Source organism: Dreissena polymorpha, chromosome 15 (genome assembly GCF_020536995.1).
Source record: "Dreissena polymorpha isolate Duluth1 chromosome 15, UMN_Dpol_1.0, whole genome shotgun sequence".
NCBI lineage: Eukaryota > Metazoa > Mollusca > Bivalvia > Myida > Dreissenidae > Dreissena > Dreissena polymorpha.
In genome coordinates, this window is record NC_068369.1 from 50540166 (window position 1) to 50560360 (window position 20195).

Sequence of the window (20195 nt, forward strand, 5' to 3'; positions counted from 1 at the left end):
AACGCAAAATTGAGTATTTGGCGTTACATTACTCCAAGAAATGACCACTAATACCACGAAAAGACATGGAGGTATCATAAAAAGTGTAAACTGACCAGACATTGCCACCTGTGGTTAGGGACCAATGTACAAGTATAGGTCCCTGCTGTGGCGTATGACACCATAGTGTTATTTAGTATTGGTCGGCACAGTATCTGATTATAACGAGATAATTGTTTTGTGCTGAACACAGGGGCAATAAAACCACAGATCTATCAATAAACAAGATTATTGAGATATCTTTTATTGAACACCGCGATAAAAATGCTCAAACCACGGACTCTAGATTACACGGATAAGAAACATGGCAACATTCTCAGAATCATCACTGCTATATGTTTAATCACCTAACAATTAGTCTAAAAATAAAAATATATTTGAGTTGAAGACGATGTACTGTTGTATAAGTCTGAATAAACTATCTGTCTGCCTGTCTAAATCTAAGCCGTCATCGTCCCAGTGAACAAAATCTGATTTTGAATAGTTGGACATGATGCCCTGATGTCAAAATACGAAATGACCCGCGTAACACCGACCGCGATTTTCAAGAATCTTTAATAAATTGATAATTTAAGGTAAATAACATTTCATATAATAATACATAATTACCTTGTTGATAATAAACAGCAAACGATGAATGTTTTTGACACCCATTTATTTCAAGTATGCATGCAAAGCCGAATAATATCGAGAGGGTCCGCTATATACTTAGTACGCTGTTTCATCATAAATTTAACACCCTTTCTGTGTTATAAACAAGAGCTGAAATCGTTAATTTATTAAGATTCATTTATAATAAGCTTTATTGATATGTTTCGTGAACAAAATACTACAATATATTCCATAAAATATAATAATATGGCAAAGGAAATTCAATGGCCGGTTTCTAAACAAAAGCATAATCGCCAAGACCGTAGCATCAGTTCAGTGCGTTAGGAACGCGCGCTACTTTCTTCCGCCTTCATTCCTTACTTGCTTTCATTTTTAAACCATTTTTTTTCTATCGTATACAGAATTCTATTCTCCTAAGCAAGATGTAATTTTTAAAACTGAACTCCAAATATAAACGCTACAAATTGGTATTAAATACGAACATATGTCAACCGTAAATCTAGATTCTAAAACTCCAAATCGGTATGATATTTGCAAAAGTTAAAGTTATAACTCGCCGGGCTGTCGAAATCAGAAGAAAAACTTAATATATATTTATATATCTGTTAACTACATTAACGTAAGCTTTCCAATGATATATAATTTGTCAAAATGGGCCGAGAAATGAAACTATAATTCAACAAAAGACGTGAGTGGGTACATCAAAATGTATAACCTCGGCGCTTCGCTGTACGAAAAAAATCGATAGCCACAACACGGTAAAACGCGCGGTGGTAAAGCATAAAATGTGTATTTCTTGTGTTTAACTCGCTATAAATCCATTAATAACAACGGGAATTTACTAAAAGTTATATTTTTTGAAAGAGGAATTAATAAGCAACACGATAACGTATAAACCAATAAAATCGGATGAATAGTTTTTGGGTATTATATAACGATACAGCGTGTTCACATGATATTTTATTAAGAGAAATGTCAATGCCAATAATTCGCGAGATTCCCCGGTACTTTAGTTGAAATTCACAACGAAACTTTTAATGGAAATTAAATGATTTCAATGCTGTACCCGCTACGACATTTTTATTTACAAATAAATACACCCACGCCAATTTTCGCGCGCTTTTTATCAGGACAAAGAAATTCATTTCTTAAATGTAGAATTTTGTTACCTAAAATATCTGTACACAACGCGTGCAAACCGTGGCAGGTTATTTACGCATGTTGCAATACAACGGTCCTGATTGGGATAAAACCATATGCCGAAATTCATTTGACATTTTAGAAAATTTCAAACGTTTGTGTTTATGACTCTTATCGTCTATATTACCCACCCATAATTTGGTTTAAAAAATATAAATCGGGCATATATGGGATATTGATTAACAGTCGATTAATCCAATTATTAATTGACAATGCAAACTAATTAGCAGGTGTTAACCGCGTTCACAAAGTTGTCATTAATATTCATTTTCGGTTTCGTTACCGTTTTGAAGAATCCGCTATTGTTTTGATTTATTTTATGTTTGGCGTCCTTGGATATTTAACAACATCAAAAACGCTGTCGCTATTACTCATTGTTGCGGTTAACAAAGAATTCCGAACTGCGAAATGATGTTGCATCATGTGCGCCAACTATGTGTGTATTTCAGAGTTTATTTACAGGTCCTACTGGCCTCTTCACGAGGTTATAGTAGCCCGACCTGCCCCTGTGACCTTTCAGGGGACAAAGATTAATTTAGAGCCAAAGTAGGTCAAATTTACCCCGGCTTCCCGGGTATTTGCAAAAGAAATAATTTAGATCCAAATAGACCAGTGCACGGTGGCCAATGAGACCTTAATGTGCACTGGTAGTTAGACAATCTCAAAAGACAAATTCATGTCTGAACGCAGCACCGCTGCAGCACACAGCTCCGCCTTTATGGCCCACTTGTTGTCATCAGCCGTCGTCTTCATCCCCGAGACGGTTTCCCCAGCGCGTTGAGCGCACTAGGTACCGCCGCCCCGGGGTCCCTCTTTAAAGCCACCCCCTCGATGTTCTTGGGTTCCCTCCTCGCAAGCGCAAGACCCAGGTCCGTCCCGTATGTCCCCCACACTGGTGGTCTTGCTGTCCCGCCGTCCCCGGCCCTCTTCAGACGGGACCTCTGGCAGGTCCGGGCCGGCGAACTCTCGACGATAAACAGCGGGTGACAAGTCCGCTGCATCTTGGAGAAGACAGCAATCCCAGCAGTGTAGAAGACGTCCGGCTCGAGGGTGACGGACTCTGCTGGATTAGCAGAGCCACCCGCAGAAGTTCCCCTCTATAAGGAAATATGTACAGGTGAGAAAATCTGCGGGCGACTCTCGCCTCGGTTGCGACGCGCACGCTCCAGCAGCTGACCGAGGTGCGCCAACTATCCAATCGGCTCTCATTATATTATTAGCAGACGACAAATGTTGATTCTGATTGGATGATTAAAATACACTGTTTCTGTTTAAGACATTACCGCAAGTGATCGGTGACTGATTAGATAATTGATTGCACTTTGTTATCGGATTATAAACAATACACAGTGTACAAACACATGGTCAGCGTGTTTATTCTACGTATGTCTGTCAATAAACCGGGTTACCGCTCTTATAGATTTATAGTAGCCCGGCGGGCGTCAGCTGGAAAATTTCAGTAGCCCGATGAAAAATTTCGGTAGCCCCCGGGCTCCGGGCAATGGATTTGTCGGACACTGGTATAGTACCAGAAAGGCCGTTTACCAAAAAGGCCGCACTAAAAAGGCCGCATAAGTGAATCAAAAAGTCCTCATGTTATACCAAAAAGGCCTTACAATATTTTTATTATGATTGAATAGTTATGCTGAATATAATTATCATATCTATTAAATAGTCATAACTTTTTTATTAGTCTACTTCAAAGCCGTTAATGTTATAATCATAGTCGGCAAAATTATCGCATAGATCCACAGTATGAATTGTTCGTTAGTCACAATATTTTTCCTTGAGTAATAGATGTATCAGTTTTTTAATTAAAAGCCGTTAATTTTGAAATCAAAGTCGGCATAAATATCGCCAATAAGCACGTAGGAATTATCCGTTTATGAAAATTATGTTTTTTTTTCTGAACTTTCTGTTTGCATCTAAAAGTGTAACAAATGAGTAAAAATAAAGGTGTTGTAAACTTACGTGGCGGCCAAATTTATGATCCAGAATTATTGAGAAATATATAACCCGTTTATGTGTCAAAGTTGTCTATAGTAGTTGCTTTTTTTATTCATTAATTGGAAAGTATACCGGACTTTATTTGGCGTTTGAAATATAGTGTTTTTAAATTGTGTAAATGATACGTATTTCTTCACGAGTGTTAATTTATTGTGTGATGACATTGTGTGAGTGTTTCGGTTTGGCCTCCTACCGTATAACAAAGTAAATGTCGTCATAAAAGTAACACACAATATAAAGTGTACAACGCTATTATTAATTAATATGTAAAACAATAAATTAAATTAAATATACGCATATGGATTAGTGACTGCTAAAGACAAATATTTAATATATTTAACATATATAATTAAGTAAATAATATATTATGATATATTTGTAATTTCCTCTTAAACTATTTCTTGCAATGTTTAAAATATCAGAAGTTGAAAGAATTTGAATGTACAAAAAAAACTCGCTAATTAGACCGGGTATCCAAGTGTCAAGGGTCATTCACAGTTTGCGGCATCTGTTTTGATAACGGATTAGTAGAAAGCCCTCATAAAGTGTAAAATGACACTAATTAGCACCTATTGATAATTACTTGCGCATTATAAAATATTTTTCTTAACTTTTAACGATATAAAACTAGCTACATTAAATTCGGAAGACTTAAACCGAAAGAAATTAACATGCTGTATTCTATGTGATATTATTAAAAATTGTAACTGATTGTCTATATTATTACGCATTTCAGTAGCATTAAAAATATATTAAGCAAAGTTTATAATGTCTTTTTTATTAACCGACTGCATTAGAATGTCAAATTTATTTAAGTTTAACGTTGGCCACCTTTGAAAATATGGTTTTAAATGTTCCTTTCTAATTTCTCTATATAGAGAACAAACACGTAAAAAGTGACACTCGTTTTCTATGGCGTGTCCGTTGCAAAACTGACATTTTCTATTTTCGCGTAGTATCTGATTATAACGACCGCTTTCGATCTCTAATTAATGTGACAAGTATGAGGCGAAACAATGCACCATCTCCGAGATCCTGGCCAAGGTCGGTCAAGTGTACGGTGTTGTGCTGGAGTAATGCACATGCATATTTTATTATGTAGTTTAAATTCTAATGTAGTTTGTCACGTTGACTGTATATTATTATATGTTATTATGTTGTATGTTGTCAGTGTGACTGTATATCGTCTGTAAATGTTTGCTTGTAACTGTATATTTTGTTGTATAAATTGTTTGACTGTGCTTGTACATTGACTGAATATATCGTAAATGTATATTTAAACATAAACAGCAAATAAAGAAAATACTAAACTTCATACCTGTTTCATGAAATATTCCATATCGATTTATGTGTATTTGTTTGTAAACACAATTTGAAACCTAAAGTAACAATAATTGCTTTAAGGCCTTTTTGGTTCATTTTTTGGTCTTTTTGGTACGCTTTGGGGCCTTTTTGGTATTCGGCCGTTTTGGTATGCAGCCTTTTTGGTTGTCGGCCTTTCTGGACCATAACCAGTTTTTGCATAAGATTGAATTTACTACAGTAAGGGCATTCTATACATAGATGGTGACGTCACTACGTGTCAGTAAGACCGGTGTGACACAATGACAGTAAGGGTCAAATACTCGATTCATCTCCTATCAATATACACTCCGTGCGCCTAGTTTACTATATAGCCTTGCATCATGCATAGATTAGTGTGCAAGTAGTACTGCTTTGTTAGTTGTTGAATATTTTATGTTAAAGAATAAAATAAACATTATATTGGTGGATTTGGTCAGCTGTATGGGGAAGAGGAGGCTGAATATGTCCCGAAATTAGTCAGTGAAAACCAAGATTTGGTCAGCGAAAGGTCAGTGAAAAGCCAGGGAATTTTATTTCATCAGGTTGGTGGCAACCCTGATAAACTATATAGCAACTTCATATTTGGCTTACAGGGGGGGGGGGGGCATAGTGTTTCTCAAATAAATCTTGTTATAATTATGTCTTTGTTTTTATTAAACCACATTGAAACGGTGTAATTTTCTTTCTTAATATTACGAATCCTTGAAATGTTAGCTGGTCATAATGCATGTGCGTAAAGTGTCGTCCCAGATTAGCCTGTGCAGTCCGCACAGGCTAATCAGGGAGGACACTTTCCGCTTAAACTAGATTTTCGGTAAAAAGGGACTTCCTTTAAACGGAAAATACCATTTAAGAGGAAAGTGTCGTCCCTGATTAGCCTGTGCAGTCCGCACAGGCTAATCTGGGACGACACTTTACGCACATGCATTAAGCCCAATTTTCACAGAACAAGACACATTGTATTTCCTCCCACACAATGATGAGGGACACATTGATGAGCTGCTGTAAATAGTTTGCTTTGTAAGGAAGTTAGTTTGTTGGTCTGTCCATCATTTCTGGCAGGTAACTATTGTGAATGATTAGTCTGCGCAATAAAAATGGCAATAATGATCATATGACGATGAAATGTTGCACGCAAAAACCTGCCCTTTTTATAAGGCCTCTGTCATTGTTTATTTGACTATATTCAACTTTAATGTGAACATGTTTTCTTAAATAATATGAGCTTCTGGGAAACTGGTCTTGATGCATGTGCTTAAAGTGTCGACCAAGATAAGCCTAGGCAGTCCTAAAGTGTTGACCAAGATAAGCCTAGGCAGTCCTAAAGTGTTGACCAAGATAAGCCTAGGCAGTCCTAAAGTGTTGACCAAGATAAGCCTAGGCAGTCCTAAAGTGTTGACCAAGATAAGCCTAGGCAGTCCTAAAGTGTCGACCAAGATAAGCCTAGGCAGTCGTAAAGTGTCGACCAAGATAAGCCTAGGCAGTCCTAAAGTGTTGACCAAGATAAGCCTAGGCAGTCGTAAAGTGTTGACCAAGATAAGCCTAGGCAGTCCTAAAGTGTTGACAAAGATAAGCCTAGGCAGTCCTAAAGTGTTGACAAAGATAAGCCCAGGCAGTCCTAAAGTGTTGACCAAGATAAGCCTAGGCAGTCCTAAAGTGTCGACCAAGATAAGCCTAGGCAGTCCACAAAGGCTAATCAAGAAAAAACTGGGAGGACACTATGCGCATGCATCAAATTATGTTGTTCCAAAGTGAAGATCGTTCAGTTTTGAGCCCAAAGCTCATGCCTCGGATTGTGACAGCTCTTTAGAAGACTTATGATTAGTCAGATAATGTTTCTACAATGTTATTGAATATAATTTTGTAAATGTTTTGTCTCCATGGATTTGAAACCATATTTTTCATATATGTTATATTTCTGATCTGTGATCTAGGATTGTAACTTAAAAAAAGTATTGCACAAACTATTTCAACAACTTGGAGGTCACGTGTTTGATCCCTACTCATAGGTTTCTTGAGATCACTCCCATAGACACAAAGTACTGGTTCTACCCGGGACAGGGACTTGGGAGGGCTTAAATAAGCCTTAGGCTTTCGATGCAATAAAGTGGAAATAAATAGTTAACTAATCTGTTTCAGGTTTGCCATGATGGCTTCTCGTGCCATGCGCTGCTCTAACATGTTCAGTGATTCAAACTCTGACGACTTTGACGACTACTTGGGCAGCGACGAGCTTCTTTGTCAGGGGATCAAACCCTGGGACCCTGAGGCTGGCGCTGCAGTGGCGGTGCTTAACGGGTGGTAGTTACTTGCTCCGTGACAGTTTTGTGATCCATTGTGGACTAGGGATGGGAAACATCGGCTCCAACACAGTTTTGTGGATAATTGTGGACTAGAGCTGTGAATCTCTTACACTGACAGTTCAATTGTCAAAAGACTAGGGTGTGGAGTGACAGTTTTGTGATCATTTGTGGACTAAGGCTGGGAATCTTTGACACTGTGACTGTTATAAGGTCAAAAGAAACGGGTTGGGAATATTTCACACTCGCACAAATTTTGTGAAAAACAGGCCGGGGTTTCTGCCACTGTAGCTATTTTGTTGTGATTTACAAACTGCGGCTGGAGATAAGCTGCCTGGTGAATATTTGGTGCTGTAATGTTGTAGAACTATTCAGTATGTAAAAATTAATCCGTTATTTTGTTTGTTTATTGTGCAAGACATAACATTTTGCTGTTCAATAATACTTCTTTACATGCCTGTTGGAATTATGTTTCAAAATAAATTTTTGCATCAAATTTTGTTCATTGAAATACAGTAAGTAATATCAACGTGAAAATTTGCTCAAATCTCGCTAACAGTTAGTGTGTCCGAGAGAATTTAACAGTTTTTGCCAAAATTCTGAGCTTTGTAACGTTAAGGCTCTCAAACCCAAACTATTCACAAAAATAATTCAAATCTCCTCTCAGACTGTGAACATTTGTTCTGTTAACAATATCTATTAGTGAGAGTAATCAAATAAAGGCAACATGTAACAACGTCAATCAAAATTTTGCAGTCACCTGCGGTTTTCAGTGTCAACCAGAGTTAGGGTATGGCATCAACCATGGAAACGAAAGATCAACCAGGGTTTCTGTGTGAACCTGGGGTAATGAGTTGTGTTAACCAGAATAATGATAAGCCATCAACTATGGAAAAGAAATATCAATCAGGGTTATTGGGTGAACCAGGCAAGTGGATCATCTAGGATGAGGGAATGAACCAGGCCTAAAAGGTCAATCAGAGCTAGTGTCAACAAATGGGTCAACCAGGATTATGCCAGGATTATGGTGTTGACCAAACCCAGGGTTTGTAAGGGTTAGTGGTTTAACCACGGCTAGAATTTTGTCTCAGAAAATGGAGTAATTCAGGATTGGGGGTTCAACCGAATTGAGGGGGTCAATCACAGCCAGAAGGGTCAACCATGGCTGGAGTGTCATGTTGAACTAGGGAGTTAAAAAGGTCTAGGGGTTCAACCAACATTTGGGGGTCAACTAGGGCTAGGGGATTAATCTAAGATCAGGGAGTGAACTAAATTGAGGGGGTCAACCACAACTACAAGGTAAACAAGGACCAGCAAGGTCAAGAGGTACTAATGCATCTAGCAAAACTACTTTGGGTCCGAAAGTAGGTACATGTATACTGAGGTTCAAGGCTACCTAGAAGGAGTCCCAGGACTACCAAGCTGTGTCAACTACAGCGTCCCAGGGATCCATTAGCCATAATAAGGGTTCCGAGAGCAACAAAGGGATCAACCCGTTTCACAAGACAAAGCGAGTCACTTTCAGTTCACAAGAAGCACTATCATGTGGGAACTTTTTTGGTTCCCCCTGGGTCCGACCGGATCAAAGTGTAGTATCTTATACAGATGGTACTTGACAACTTGACCCCTAAGACAAGACATCAGTAGGGTATCAAAAACATTTGCCAAACTACATGATATGCTAAGCAAAAAACTTGCTGGTAAATTTCAATAAGCCTGATGTAACTAATGTTCATTTTTATTTTAACTTTCATATATCAACAAAATACGTTTTTGAATTTATAAATATCTGCAATGGGAGAAAAAGGCAAATTCCATAACAAGGGCTGTTTGTAAAACATGCATGCCCCCCATATGGGCTGTGCGTTGTAGTGGAAGCCATTGTGTGAATACGATTTTTGTCACTGTGACCTTGACCTTTGACCTAGTGACCTGAAAATCAATAGGGGTCATCTGCGGGTCACGATCAATGTACCTATGAAGTTTCATGTTCCTAGGCAAAAGCGTTCTTGAGTTATCATCCGAAAATCATTTTAATATTTCGGGTCACCGTGACCTTGACCTTGTGACCTCAAAATCAATAGGGGTCATCTGCAAGTCATGATCAATCTACCTATGAAGTTTCATAATCCTAGGCGTATGCGTTCTTGAGTTATCATCCAAAAACAATTTTACTATTTCGGGTCACCGTGACCTTTGACCTAGTGACCTCAAAATCAATAGGGGTCATCTGCGAGTCATGATCAATCTACCCATGAAGTTTCATGATCCTAGGTGTATGCGTTCTTGAGTTATCATCCGGAAACCATTTTACTATTTCGGGTCACCGTGACCTTGACCTTTGACCTAGTGACCTCAAAATCAATAGGGCTCATCTGCAAGTCATGATCAATCTACCCATGAAGTTTCATGATCCGAGGCGTATGCGTTCTTGAGTTATTATTCAAAAACCATTTTACTATTTCTGGTCACAGTGACCTTGACCTTTGACCTAGTGACCTCAAAATCAATAGGGGTCATCTGCGAGTCATGATCAATGTACCTATGAAGTTTCATGATCCTAGGCCCAAGCGTTCTATAGTTATCGTCTGACAACCACCTGGTGGACGGACCGACAGACAGACCGACATGAGCAAAGCAATATACCCCCTCTTCTTCGAAGGGGGGCATAAAAATGTGTAAATTGTACATTGCACAACACTTAGTAGTTTCAATCATTTACACTATTTAAGAGTTACTGGCATTCAAACATTTCTAATTAACAAGTTTTTGCTGAAACACCATGTTTAGATCATCTACGTTTAGTTCGTTTTTGCGACTCATCACCAGTTGAGCACTTCCGTTTCTTGCTCCCAGAGTCATTGCCTGACATCCTGAAAATTGAAAAAAAAATTAAGTCATGCAGTCAAACCCTTAATGTTAGGTCATAAAATGAAACATTTTAATGAATTTGAGTTTATTTAAAACACAAAACAGGAACAGTCAATGGGGTTATACATGTATATACAGGGTGCAAGTATACAGGGTTAAATGTAAAAGTTCCTACTAATAAGGGTCAAATGATCTAGTCAACTTCCTTCTTTAGCAAAGGCTTTATAAAGGCCCCTTCCCCCAAGAGAAAGGCCTCAAAGAGTTTTTCTTTAAAATGATGGAATTTTTCCAAAATGTCAAGCTTACTTTGGGAATAGTTTTCCCCCTTCTCAGTTTTGTTGATATTTTTCGCAAAATTGAAGACCAGGCCCATTCCCGATATCAAGAAAAAAAGCCCTGGACTTGAAAGGTCAATATAAATAAGTAAAACACCAGCTGCTCCAGCATTATTGCATTTCTATTATACACAAGTGTATTCTTATTATCATTTCTAAGCAAAAACCTAGCCCCTCTACTAAGCTTCAACATAGAAGGAAAAGAACAATGCCATAACTTATAGATTAAGAACACTTACGCAGCCAGCAGGGCCTGAATCTCGGGCGGTGTGAATGCCGCCACGTCACTTTCCGGATTGCACAGGTATCCGCTGATGTATTCTGGTTTCAGACACAGACACCCGCTGGACAAGAGCTTCTCCAGGTCTTCCTGCAGACACAATGGAATATTGAGTCTACATTGCATATTTCTAAATTGGAGGAAGACAAGAGGGTATTACTTAGTTTTGGTAGATAGGCTTTTTTTAACCCTTTCAGTGCGGGAACCGAATTTTAAAGGCCTTTGCAAACAGTTTGGATCCAGATGAGACGCCACAAAACGTGGCGTCTCATCTAGATCCAAACTGTTTGCTATTCTGATAGTATTCTTTGAAAAAAAAATGAAGAAAAAGCTTATTTTACAAATTCAGCAGACGACATTTTAGCAGACGACAAATTACCCAGCATGCAAAGGGTTAAATCACAAGTGATCTTAGATACAAATATTTAAAATAAAATAGTGCCTGAGTTTATAACACTACCTTAAATCCCCTGAGAAATGTGGATGTAATTGGCTCCAAAAACTTATAGCAATTTATGTGGGCCGACAAAGCTACTGTGGTATAAAAAGATAGAGATAGAGTTACAGCTCTTGGGCCGTTCACATTGCCCCATAGAGACCTACCTACGATAATGTTTAGTGATTCATAAACTATTGAATTCATTATTTAACGGAGATGACTTCCAAAAACATTTTAGGTTTGCTGTGGGACAATAGGCTTAATGCATTTGCATAACATGTCATCCCAGATGAGCCAGTGCAGTACACATAGGGTAACAAGGTACGACACTTTCCAGTATTCTGGAATTTTACATCTAAAACCAGTCTATTCTCAGCAAAAATCCTGTAATGGCGGAAAATGTTGTCCCTCGTTGCCGACTGGCACAGGCTAATCTGGGACACTTGACGCACATGCATTAAGCCACTTTTATGAGAGCTAGGCTCGATTACTGCATACCTGTGGGACAGGGATCTTGTGTGGCTCCATCAGGACATGGGTGGCGTCCACTCGCGCAGGGAACGGTGGCCTGTAACAAGCAACCAGGGCTTGTGTACATAATGCTATTAAAAGGAATCTTTACTTTACAAGACTTTTTCACAGATTTTTATTATTTTTAATAATATTTTATTGTTCTACTAACAGAAATAACATAATAAGGAATAATTCTAACAGTAATAATAACAAGGAACACACATACAATAAGTCTAATCTAGGGATCAAATGAGGGAATTCTGGAAGCAAAAGAGAACACGCTACCACTACAACAAACAAGCTGAAGACATTTTTTGTGAACTTTAAAACAGAGCTAGGTAATACACTTTTTTGCTACATTACATTTTGCAATCGCTTTATAATTATTATTTTTATTTCGATTAATGAATACCAATAAAGGAACATATATTTTTAACAATTTTATTAGTCAGGTGTGTAATTTTGCTTGTTTGAATACCATGCATACTTTCTGCTTTGATTCTATGACATTTGTTTTTTAAATTGTCATTTTGCAAAACTGTGACAAAGTCCGTTTAAGCTGCACATAAGTTACAATTTACCTGTAACTATCTGTCAATAAATAACTGAGGTGAGAAATCATTGGTTCGTATTTGAAGTGGTAAACAAAAGCACATGGCCTCATCAACCAATAAATGACCTATAAACCATTGGACATAAACAGTTAAAAAGTGGCTAAAAACTTGTCTACTGTTTAATTTAATAATACACATTAAAGTATATGAGGTAGCATTTGGTGAATAATAAATTGGGATGTTATTTTACATCGAAGCATAATGGATTAATTATGGTAGATTCATTTTTTCTTTAACATGAAGGTGTGTGGATTCATAAAATTTTCATGGTTTTTTTGTAATGTCTGATACTAGACATTGGATTTTAACATTAATTGGACATTTGCTTTCGCACTCATGGAAATTAGTGTTCGACAAATAATATTGGTTTCACAGTAATGCACGTAATAATTCCAAAAAGACCCATATACACATCCAACTGCCAAACTTTTCTTAATGGACCAAATAGAAAAACCATACACAAACAAGAGATGTGTTTGTCAGAAACACAATGCTCCCTAATGCGCCGCTTTTATTTTATTTTTTTACCTTTGACCTTGAAGGATAAAATTGACCTTGACCTTTAACCACTCAAAATGTGCAACTCCATGAGATACACATGCATGCCAAATATCAAGTTGCTATCATCAATATTGCAAAAGTAATGACCAAGGTTAAAGTTTTGAGACACACACAATGAATGAATGACTGACACAGTGACAAACAGACAGGCCAAAAACAATATACCCATGATCTTTCGATCCGGGGGCATAAAAATCTTTTTTCAAGGTGTTCATGTCAAATGTTCCACTGATTGTTTATGTCCCTTTTTTTACCAAAGCAAATTTATCTACTGCTATTTTTTCTAAATCTCCTCTTTTGACCAGATCAGAGTAAATCAAATATCAGCCTTGTGTTTGGAAATCTGGGCTTAATGCATGTGATTTAAATGTTGTCCTAGACAGGGTTCCCAGCTTTTTGTTTGAACAAAATTCCCTGACTTTTCCCTGATGAAAAACTAGAGCTTTGTCACAGACGTGATGTATTGCCCCACATGCTGCATTGACACAGACTATTTTGCATGCTGTCTTCACAAAACAAGAGAAGCTAATTTATGGTGATTTTTAAGAATTATTATGCCATTATCATTTATGGCCATTTTGACCTTCGAACTCTTGAATTCTTTCGCATGACACGCCATCCAATGACTGTGAACAAAATAAATGTACAGAGACATTTTAAAATCTCACAATGAATGACATAGTTATGGCCCGAACAAGATTTTGTATGGCCATTTTTGAATTTGAACTCAAAGCGTGACCTTGACCTTTGAGATATCGACATAATTTTTTCATGTGACACACCGTCCAATGATGGTGAACGAATGATTTTAAAATCTCACAATGAACGACATTGTTATGGCCTGGACAAGCTCATTTATGGTCATTTTTTACCTTTGAACTTAGTGTGACCTTGAAGATATCGCCGTAATTCTTTCGCCCGACACACCGTCCAATGATGGTGAACAAATGTGCCAAATGATTTAAAAATCTCACAATGAACAATATAGTTATGGCCCGGACAAGCTCATTTGTGGCCAATTTTTTACCTTTGAACTTAGTGTGACCTTGACCTTGGAGATATCGACGTAGTTCTTTTGCGCGACACACCGTTCAATGATGGTGAACAAATGTGCCAAATTATTTTAAAATCTCACCATGAACGACATAGTTATTGCCCAGACAAGCTCATGTTTGGCCATTTTTTCACATTTTAACTCAAAGTGTGACCTTGACCTTGGAGATATCAACGTAATTCTTTCGTGCGACACACTGTCCAATGATGGTGAACAAATGTGCCAAATGATTTTAAAATCTCACAATGAAAGACATAGTTACGGCCCCGACAAGCTCATTTATGACCTTTAAACTCAAAGTGTGACCTTTAACTTGGAGATATCGAAGTTATTCTTTCGTGCGACACACCGTCCAATGATGGTGAACAAATGTGCCAAATGATTTTAAAATCTCACAATGAACGACATAGTAATGGCCCGGACAAGCTCATTTATGGCCATTTTTGACCTTTGAACTCAAAGTGTGACCTTGACCTTTGAGATATTGACATAATTCTTTCGTACGACACACCATCCAATGATGGTGAACAAATTTGCCAAGTGATTTTAAAATCTCACAATGAACAACATAGTTATGGCCCAGACAATCTAATTTGCGCGACACACTGTCCAATGATGGTGAACAAATGTGCCAAATGGTTTTAAAAACTCACAATAAACGACAAAGTTATGGCCCGGACAAGCATTGTACCTTTGAACTCAAAGTGTGACCTTGACCTTTGAGATATTGACGTACTTCTTTCACGCGACACACCGTCCCATGATGGTGAACAAATGTACCAAGTCATTTTAAAATTTAACGATAAATGACATAGTTATGGTCCGGACAAACTTTCTGTTTAAAACGCACTAAGTGACCCCGTGACCTAGTTTTTGACAGGACATGACCCATATAAAAACTTGACCTAGACATCATCTAGATACATCTTCTGACCAAGTTTGGTGAAGATCTGATGACATTTTCGGGACAGACAGACCGACAACGTTACTCCTATATAGCCCCCATTACCAGTAATGGGGGTATAATAAAAATTCCAGGATAATAATTTCGACCTATTTCTTGTTTTAGACACCCTCAATAAATAGCAGTTGCAGACAATAACATGTCTTATATTTATGTAATGTTATTGCAATGGCCTCCCATCTCCCAACACAGCCATCCTAGACAAAGAAGTAGGTATTTACTAATAGTACACTAAGCTAAATGTATACTACAAAGCCACCATAGCCATGCAGAGGAATCGATTTGCTGTTATAATTGTATGGACTTTTGGACACAAGTCAGGAAAGTTTGACCGAACAAACGTCCCTGATTTTTCTCTCATCTCAGGAACTTTCCCCAAATTCCCTGACTTTTCCCTGACTGGAAAAAGGAAAAGTCTTTTTCCAGGTTTTCCCTGATTTCCAGGTTGGCTGGGAACCCTGCTAGATAAGCCTGCACAGTCCAAACAGGCTAAAAATTGCCAATAATTTCAGCCTCAACTTTCTGCTATGAAGAGACTTCCTTTGTTTAAAAAAACAAAACAATTAAAGCTGAAAGAATGGTCCCTGATTAGCCTGTGCAGACTGATCAGGCTAGTCTGGGACTACATTTTCAGCACATTCATTAAGCCCAGTTTTCTCACAGTAAGGCTCATATGGTACCTCATGTTCAACACAGTGGCCCCTCCAGCCGTTAGTAGGCGGATGAAGTTGCTGACTTTCCCCTTCTCACAGATCAGAATCACACGCCACGTTGAGAATGCTCCAAACTGGGTCGATGAGACCTGATTAAGCAATAACAAACTGTAAACTCATTAACATTCGTTGTCATGAAATTTTATGTTTTTTTTTTTTTTAAAGATATTTTTCGTGGACATGTAAATTTAGGGATTACCTGTCGCTGCTGGGACAACTTGATTCTCCACTCCCTGGCGGCTGCCGCGAGCAGACGAACGCTGTTGTCCATGTTCTTCACAAGAACCAGGGTACCTTCCCCACCCCACTCAAAGTAATCCTCCTGAAACAGGGAGAGAAAAAAACTTTTACAATTGCTATTTATTTTGTTCATTGAAAGTACATATAAGCAATACAATACAAACAAACATATTATTTTCGAACAATATATTAGGCAGGTAGAATTGCATTATTGCTTAACATAAAGGCTGTAAAATACAATTAGACAGAATTGAGAAGGAAGTTCAAGGCTTATACTATGTCTCTCTTCTGTCAGAAGTGCTGCAATTGCTTGCCCACACTGGCAACAATCTTCAGTACTTTGGTTGTCCCGCCAAAGCTTAACAAGCCCAGAACCAAGTACGTGTCATGTGTATCTAATACTTTCTTTTAACAAAAAGAAACAACACATTATAACACAACAACATTGCTGAAATGACACACTGTGGGTTCATTTTGTCCTATTATGAGCCTGTAATGAATTAATTCCTTAGCTAAAACAAATGAATGGCATTTTATTTTACTTTTTTTCTGATTAAAATTATAATCCACAGTTGCCTATTATATTCAATCCCCATTAATTGCAAAGAATTGTTTTCAAGCTTCAAAAAGCTAGTTTCTCCACCTGACTACAAATTTTCAAAATTGAATTGTCTGTGCCAAAATCAACTCACCCCAGGCAAAGGGGCACCCACTCATTTCTATCTCTGTGAACACATAAACCATACATGAAACAATATCAGGGCTTTCTATTTTACTATAGCTCTAGTCAAGTAAAGGCTACAACCTCTCAGAAAATTTCTTTATATTCATTGAGTTTTCCCCCAAAAATGACATTAACAACTGGCTATTTCAAACCCCAATCGGTTATACCAGTTAAATTTATTTCAAAATTTGGTTTCCAAAGGCCATTTTGTTCCCATATTTGATGGCTAGTGCCCCCCCCCCCACACACAGTTCTTATGTTCCATTACTTCATCTTCTTACTATTTTGGGAACCCAATGTATTTCTAGAACATTTGTCACCGAGCATGGACAGATTATTTCCGATTTTTGACAATACAACTTTGAACCAATCAACAGCAGGTTAACTGACAGACAAATACATTTGAATTTCAAAAAATCTCGTCTTTTACAAAATCGGCAAAGTGCGTATTCTGCCGTATTTCGCCGATGTGCTATAAATACTTTAAATTTCTTGGGAAAACCCGAAATTATCTGTGTCAGACATTTTTGGCCGACGATTTAAGAATTTTGATCGGCCCTTTATTGTTTGTGTCGGACATGTCCGTAGGTCCGACGGAGTTTCGGGAAGTCTGGTTTGATTAAAGTTATGCTCATACTTCGGGTTCCTGTACATCCCCACTCCTACAAATATTCACGAAAACAATTAATAAAGCCTTGAAACATAATCATATTGGATATGAGAGAGTCTATGGTCTAATGGTAGCCCAGTGACAGCACAACTCGACAGCCACAGGTTAGATCCCACACTTAATCCTTGCCAACTAACTCCTCTGTCTCTGAGACAATTTGGTGTTTGTTGTTGGCCGTTAAGACTGTCAGATGAGCCTAGTTCTGGGAAAACTAGGCTTAAAGCACATTGGTAAAATGTCATCCCAGATTAGCCTGTGTAGTCTGCACAGGCTTATCAGGAACGACACTTCCCACTTTAATTGGGTTTCCGTTTAGAAAAGACCTAGTTAAAATGAAAATTCCATAAAAGTGGAAAGTGTCATCCCTAAAAGCATCTACTGTTTGCACAGGCTAATCTGGGACAACACTTAGTGCACATGCATTAAGCCCAGTTTTCCTAGAACGACACTGATATATTTACCTTCACAAACTGCCCCTCCTCTCTGCATGCATTGAAGTATGATTTGTGAAGGATCCATTTCCCAGAGGCCAGACATGCTAAGAACTTCTCATTTCGCGTTATCTTATCTGAAAGAAATTATTTCATTTATTAATGTTGTTTATTAACCATTTAAACATGTACCTTTTCACTTCTAATGCGCACTGTATAGTAATTTAATAAATAATGCTAGTTACTACTATATACTTGTCACAATTAAGAACGGTAAGTAACTCAGGAATAGAGATAACTAGATACACTTTCTGACCAAGTGTGGTGAAGAACGGATGAAAACTACTTAAATTAGAGAGCCGACACCATGCTGAATGTGTAAAACGTACTAAGTGACCCAGTGACCTAGTTTTTGACCCGGCATGACGCATATTCTAACTTGACCTAGACATCATCTAGATACAACTTCTAACCAAGTTTGGTGAAGCTCTGAATGATTGAATTAGATTGAATTAGAGAGCGGACAACATGCTGAATGTTAAAAACGCACTAAGTGACCCTGTGACCTAGTTTTTGACCCGGCAAGGCCTATGTTCAAACTTGGTCTAGACATCATCTAGATACAACTTCTGACCAAATTTGGTGAAGATCGGATGAAAACTACTTGAGTTAGAGAGCGGACAAGGACCAACCGACCGACAGACAAGCTCACTCCTATATACCCCCCTAAACTTCTATAAGTGGGGATATAAAAAGTGTCTTGCACATTGAAATTCTAGTATTGACATACTGAAGTGCAAACAGACATCATATTGCTGATTTAAATTTGATGTTAATGGTGTGGCGATTTTTTCCTACCACATTCTTTTGTTTATTTCAGAAAAGTTTGAGAAAATTGACCTCCTAACTAGAACATACCAATAACAAGGTGCGTGCAGGTGATGTCAAACTGCTGTGAGTCTATCACTCAACCTCCTAACTAGAACATACCAATAACAAGGTGTGTGCATGTGATGTCAAACTGCTGTGAGTCTATTACTCCACCTCCTAACTAGAACATACCAATAACAAGGTGTGAGCAGGCAATATCAAACTGCTGGGAGTCTATCACTGGACCTCCAAACTAGAACATACCAATAACAAGGTGTGTGCAGGCGATATCAAACTGCTGTGAGTCTATCACTTTACCTCCTAACTAGAACATACCAATAACAAGGTGTGTGCAGGCGATGTCAAACTGCTGTGAGTCTATCACTCAACCTCCTAACTAGAACATACCAATAACAAGGTGTGTGCAGGTGATGTCAAACTGCTGTGAGTCTATCCCTCAACCTCCTAACTAGAACATACCAATAACAAGGTGTGTGCAGGCGATGTCAAACTGCTGTGAGTCTATCACTTTACCTCCTAACTAGAACATACCAATAACAAGGTGTGTGCAGGTGATGTCAAACTGCTGTGAGTCTATCACTTGACCTCCTAACTAGAACATACCAATAACAAGGTGTGAGCAGGCGATGTCAAACTGCTGAGAGTCTATCACTTGACCTCCTAACTAGAACATACCAATAACAAGGTGTGTGCAGGCGATGTCAAACTGCTGTGAGTCTATCACTCAACCTCCTAACTAGAACATACCAATAACAAGGTGTGTGCAGGCAATATCAAACTGCTGTGAGTCTATCACTTGACCTCCTAAATAGAACATACCAATAACAAGGTGTGAACGGGCGATGTCAAACTGCTGTGAGTCTATCCCTCAACCTCCTAACTAGAACATACCAATAACAAGGTGTGTGCAGGCGATGTCAAACTGCTGTGAGTCTATCACTTGACCTCCTAACTAGAACATACCAATAACAAGGTGTGTGCAGGCGATGTCAAACTGCTGAGAGTCTATCACTTGACCTCCTAACTAGAACATACCAATAACAAGGTGTGTGCAGGCGATGTCAAACTGCTGTGAGTCTATCACTCAACCTCCTAACTAGAACATACCAATAACAAGGTGTGTGCAGGCGATATCAAACTGCTGTGAGTCTATCACTTGACCTCCTAACTAGAACATACCAATAACAAGGTGTGAACGGGCTATGTCACACTGCTGTGAGTCTATCACTCGACCTCCTAACTAGAACATACCAATAACAAGGTGTGTGCAGGCGATGTCAAACTGCTGTGAGTCTATCACTTTACCTCCTAACTAGAACATACCAATAACAAGGTGTGTGCAGGCGATGTCAAACTGGTGTGAGTCTCTCACTCAACCTTCTAACTAGAACAT

At 38.3% G+C, this 20195-nt stretch overlaps 1 protein-coding gene and 1 long non-coding RNA gene across 2 annotated transcripts in view; one reads left to right on the forward strand and one right to left on the reverse strand.

Annotated features, from left to right (window-relative positions):
• The window catches only part of LOC127859515 (DNA topoisomerase 2-binding protein 1-like), a 202500-nt gene that overhangs the window by 123390 nt on the left and 58915 nt on the right, over window positions 1-20195 (reverse strand). Inside the window, exon 22 of the mRNA XM_052397013.1 lies at window positions 17942-18048. Coding sequence (XP_052252973.1) covers window positions 17942-18048 — 107 coding nt within the window. The remainder of the gene's footprint in view (window positions 1-17941; window positions 18049-20195) is intronic.
• The window catches only part of LOC127859562 (uncharacterized), a 145943-nt gene that overhangs the window by 61204 nt on the left and 64544 nt on the right, over window positions 1-20195 (forward strand). The window lies entirely within an intron of this gene.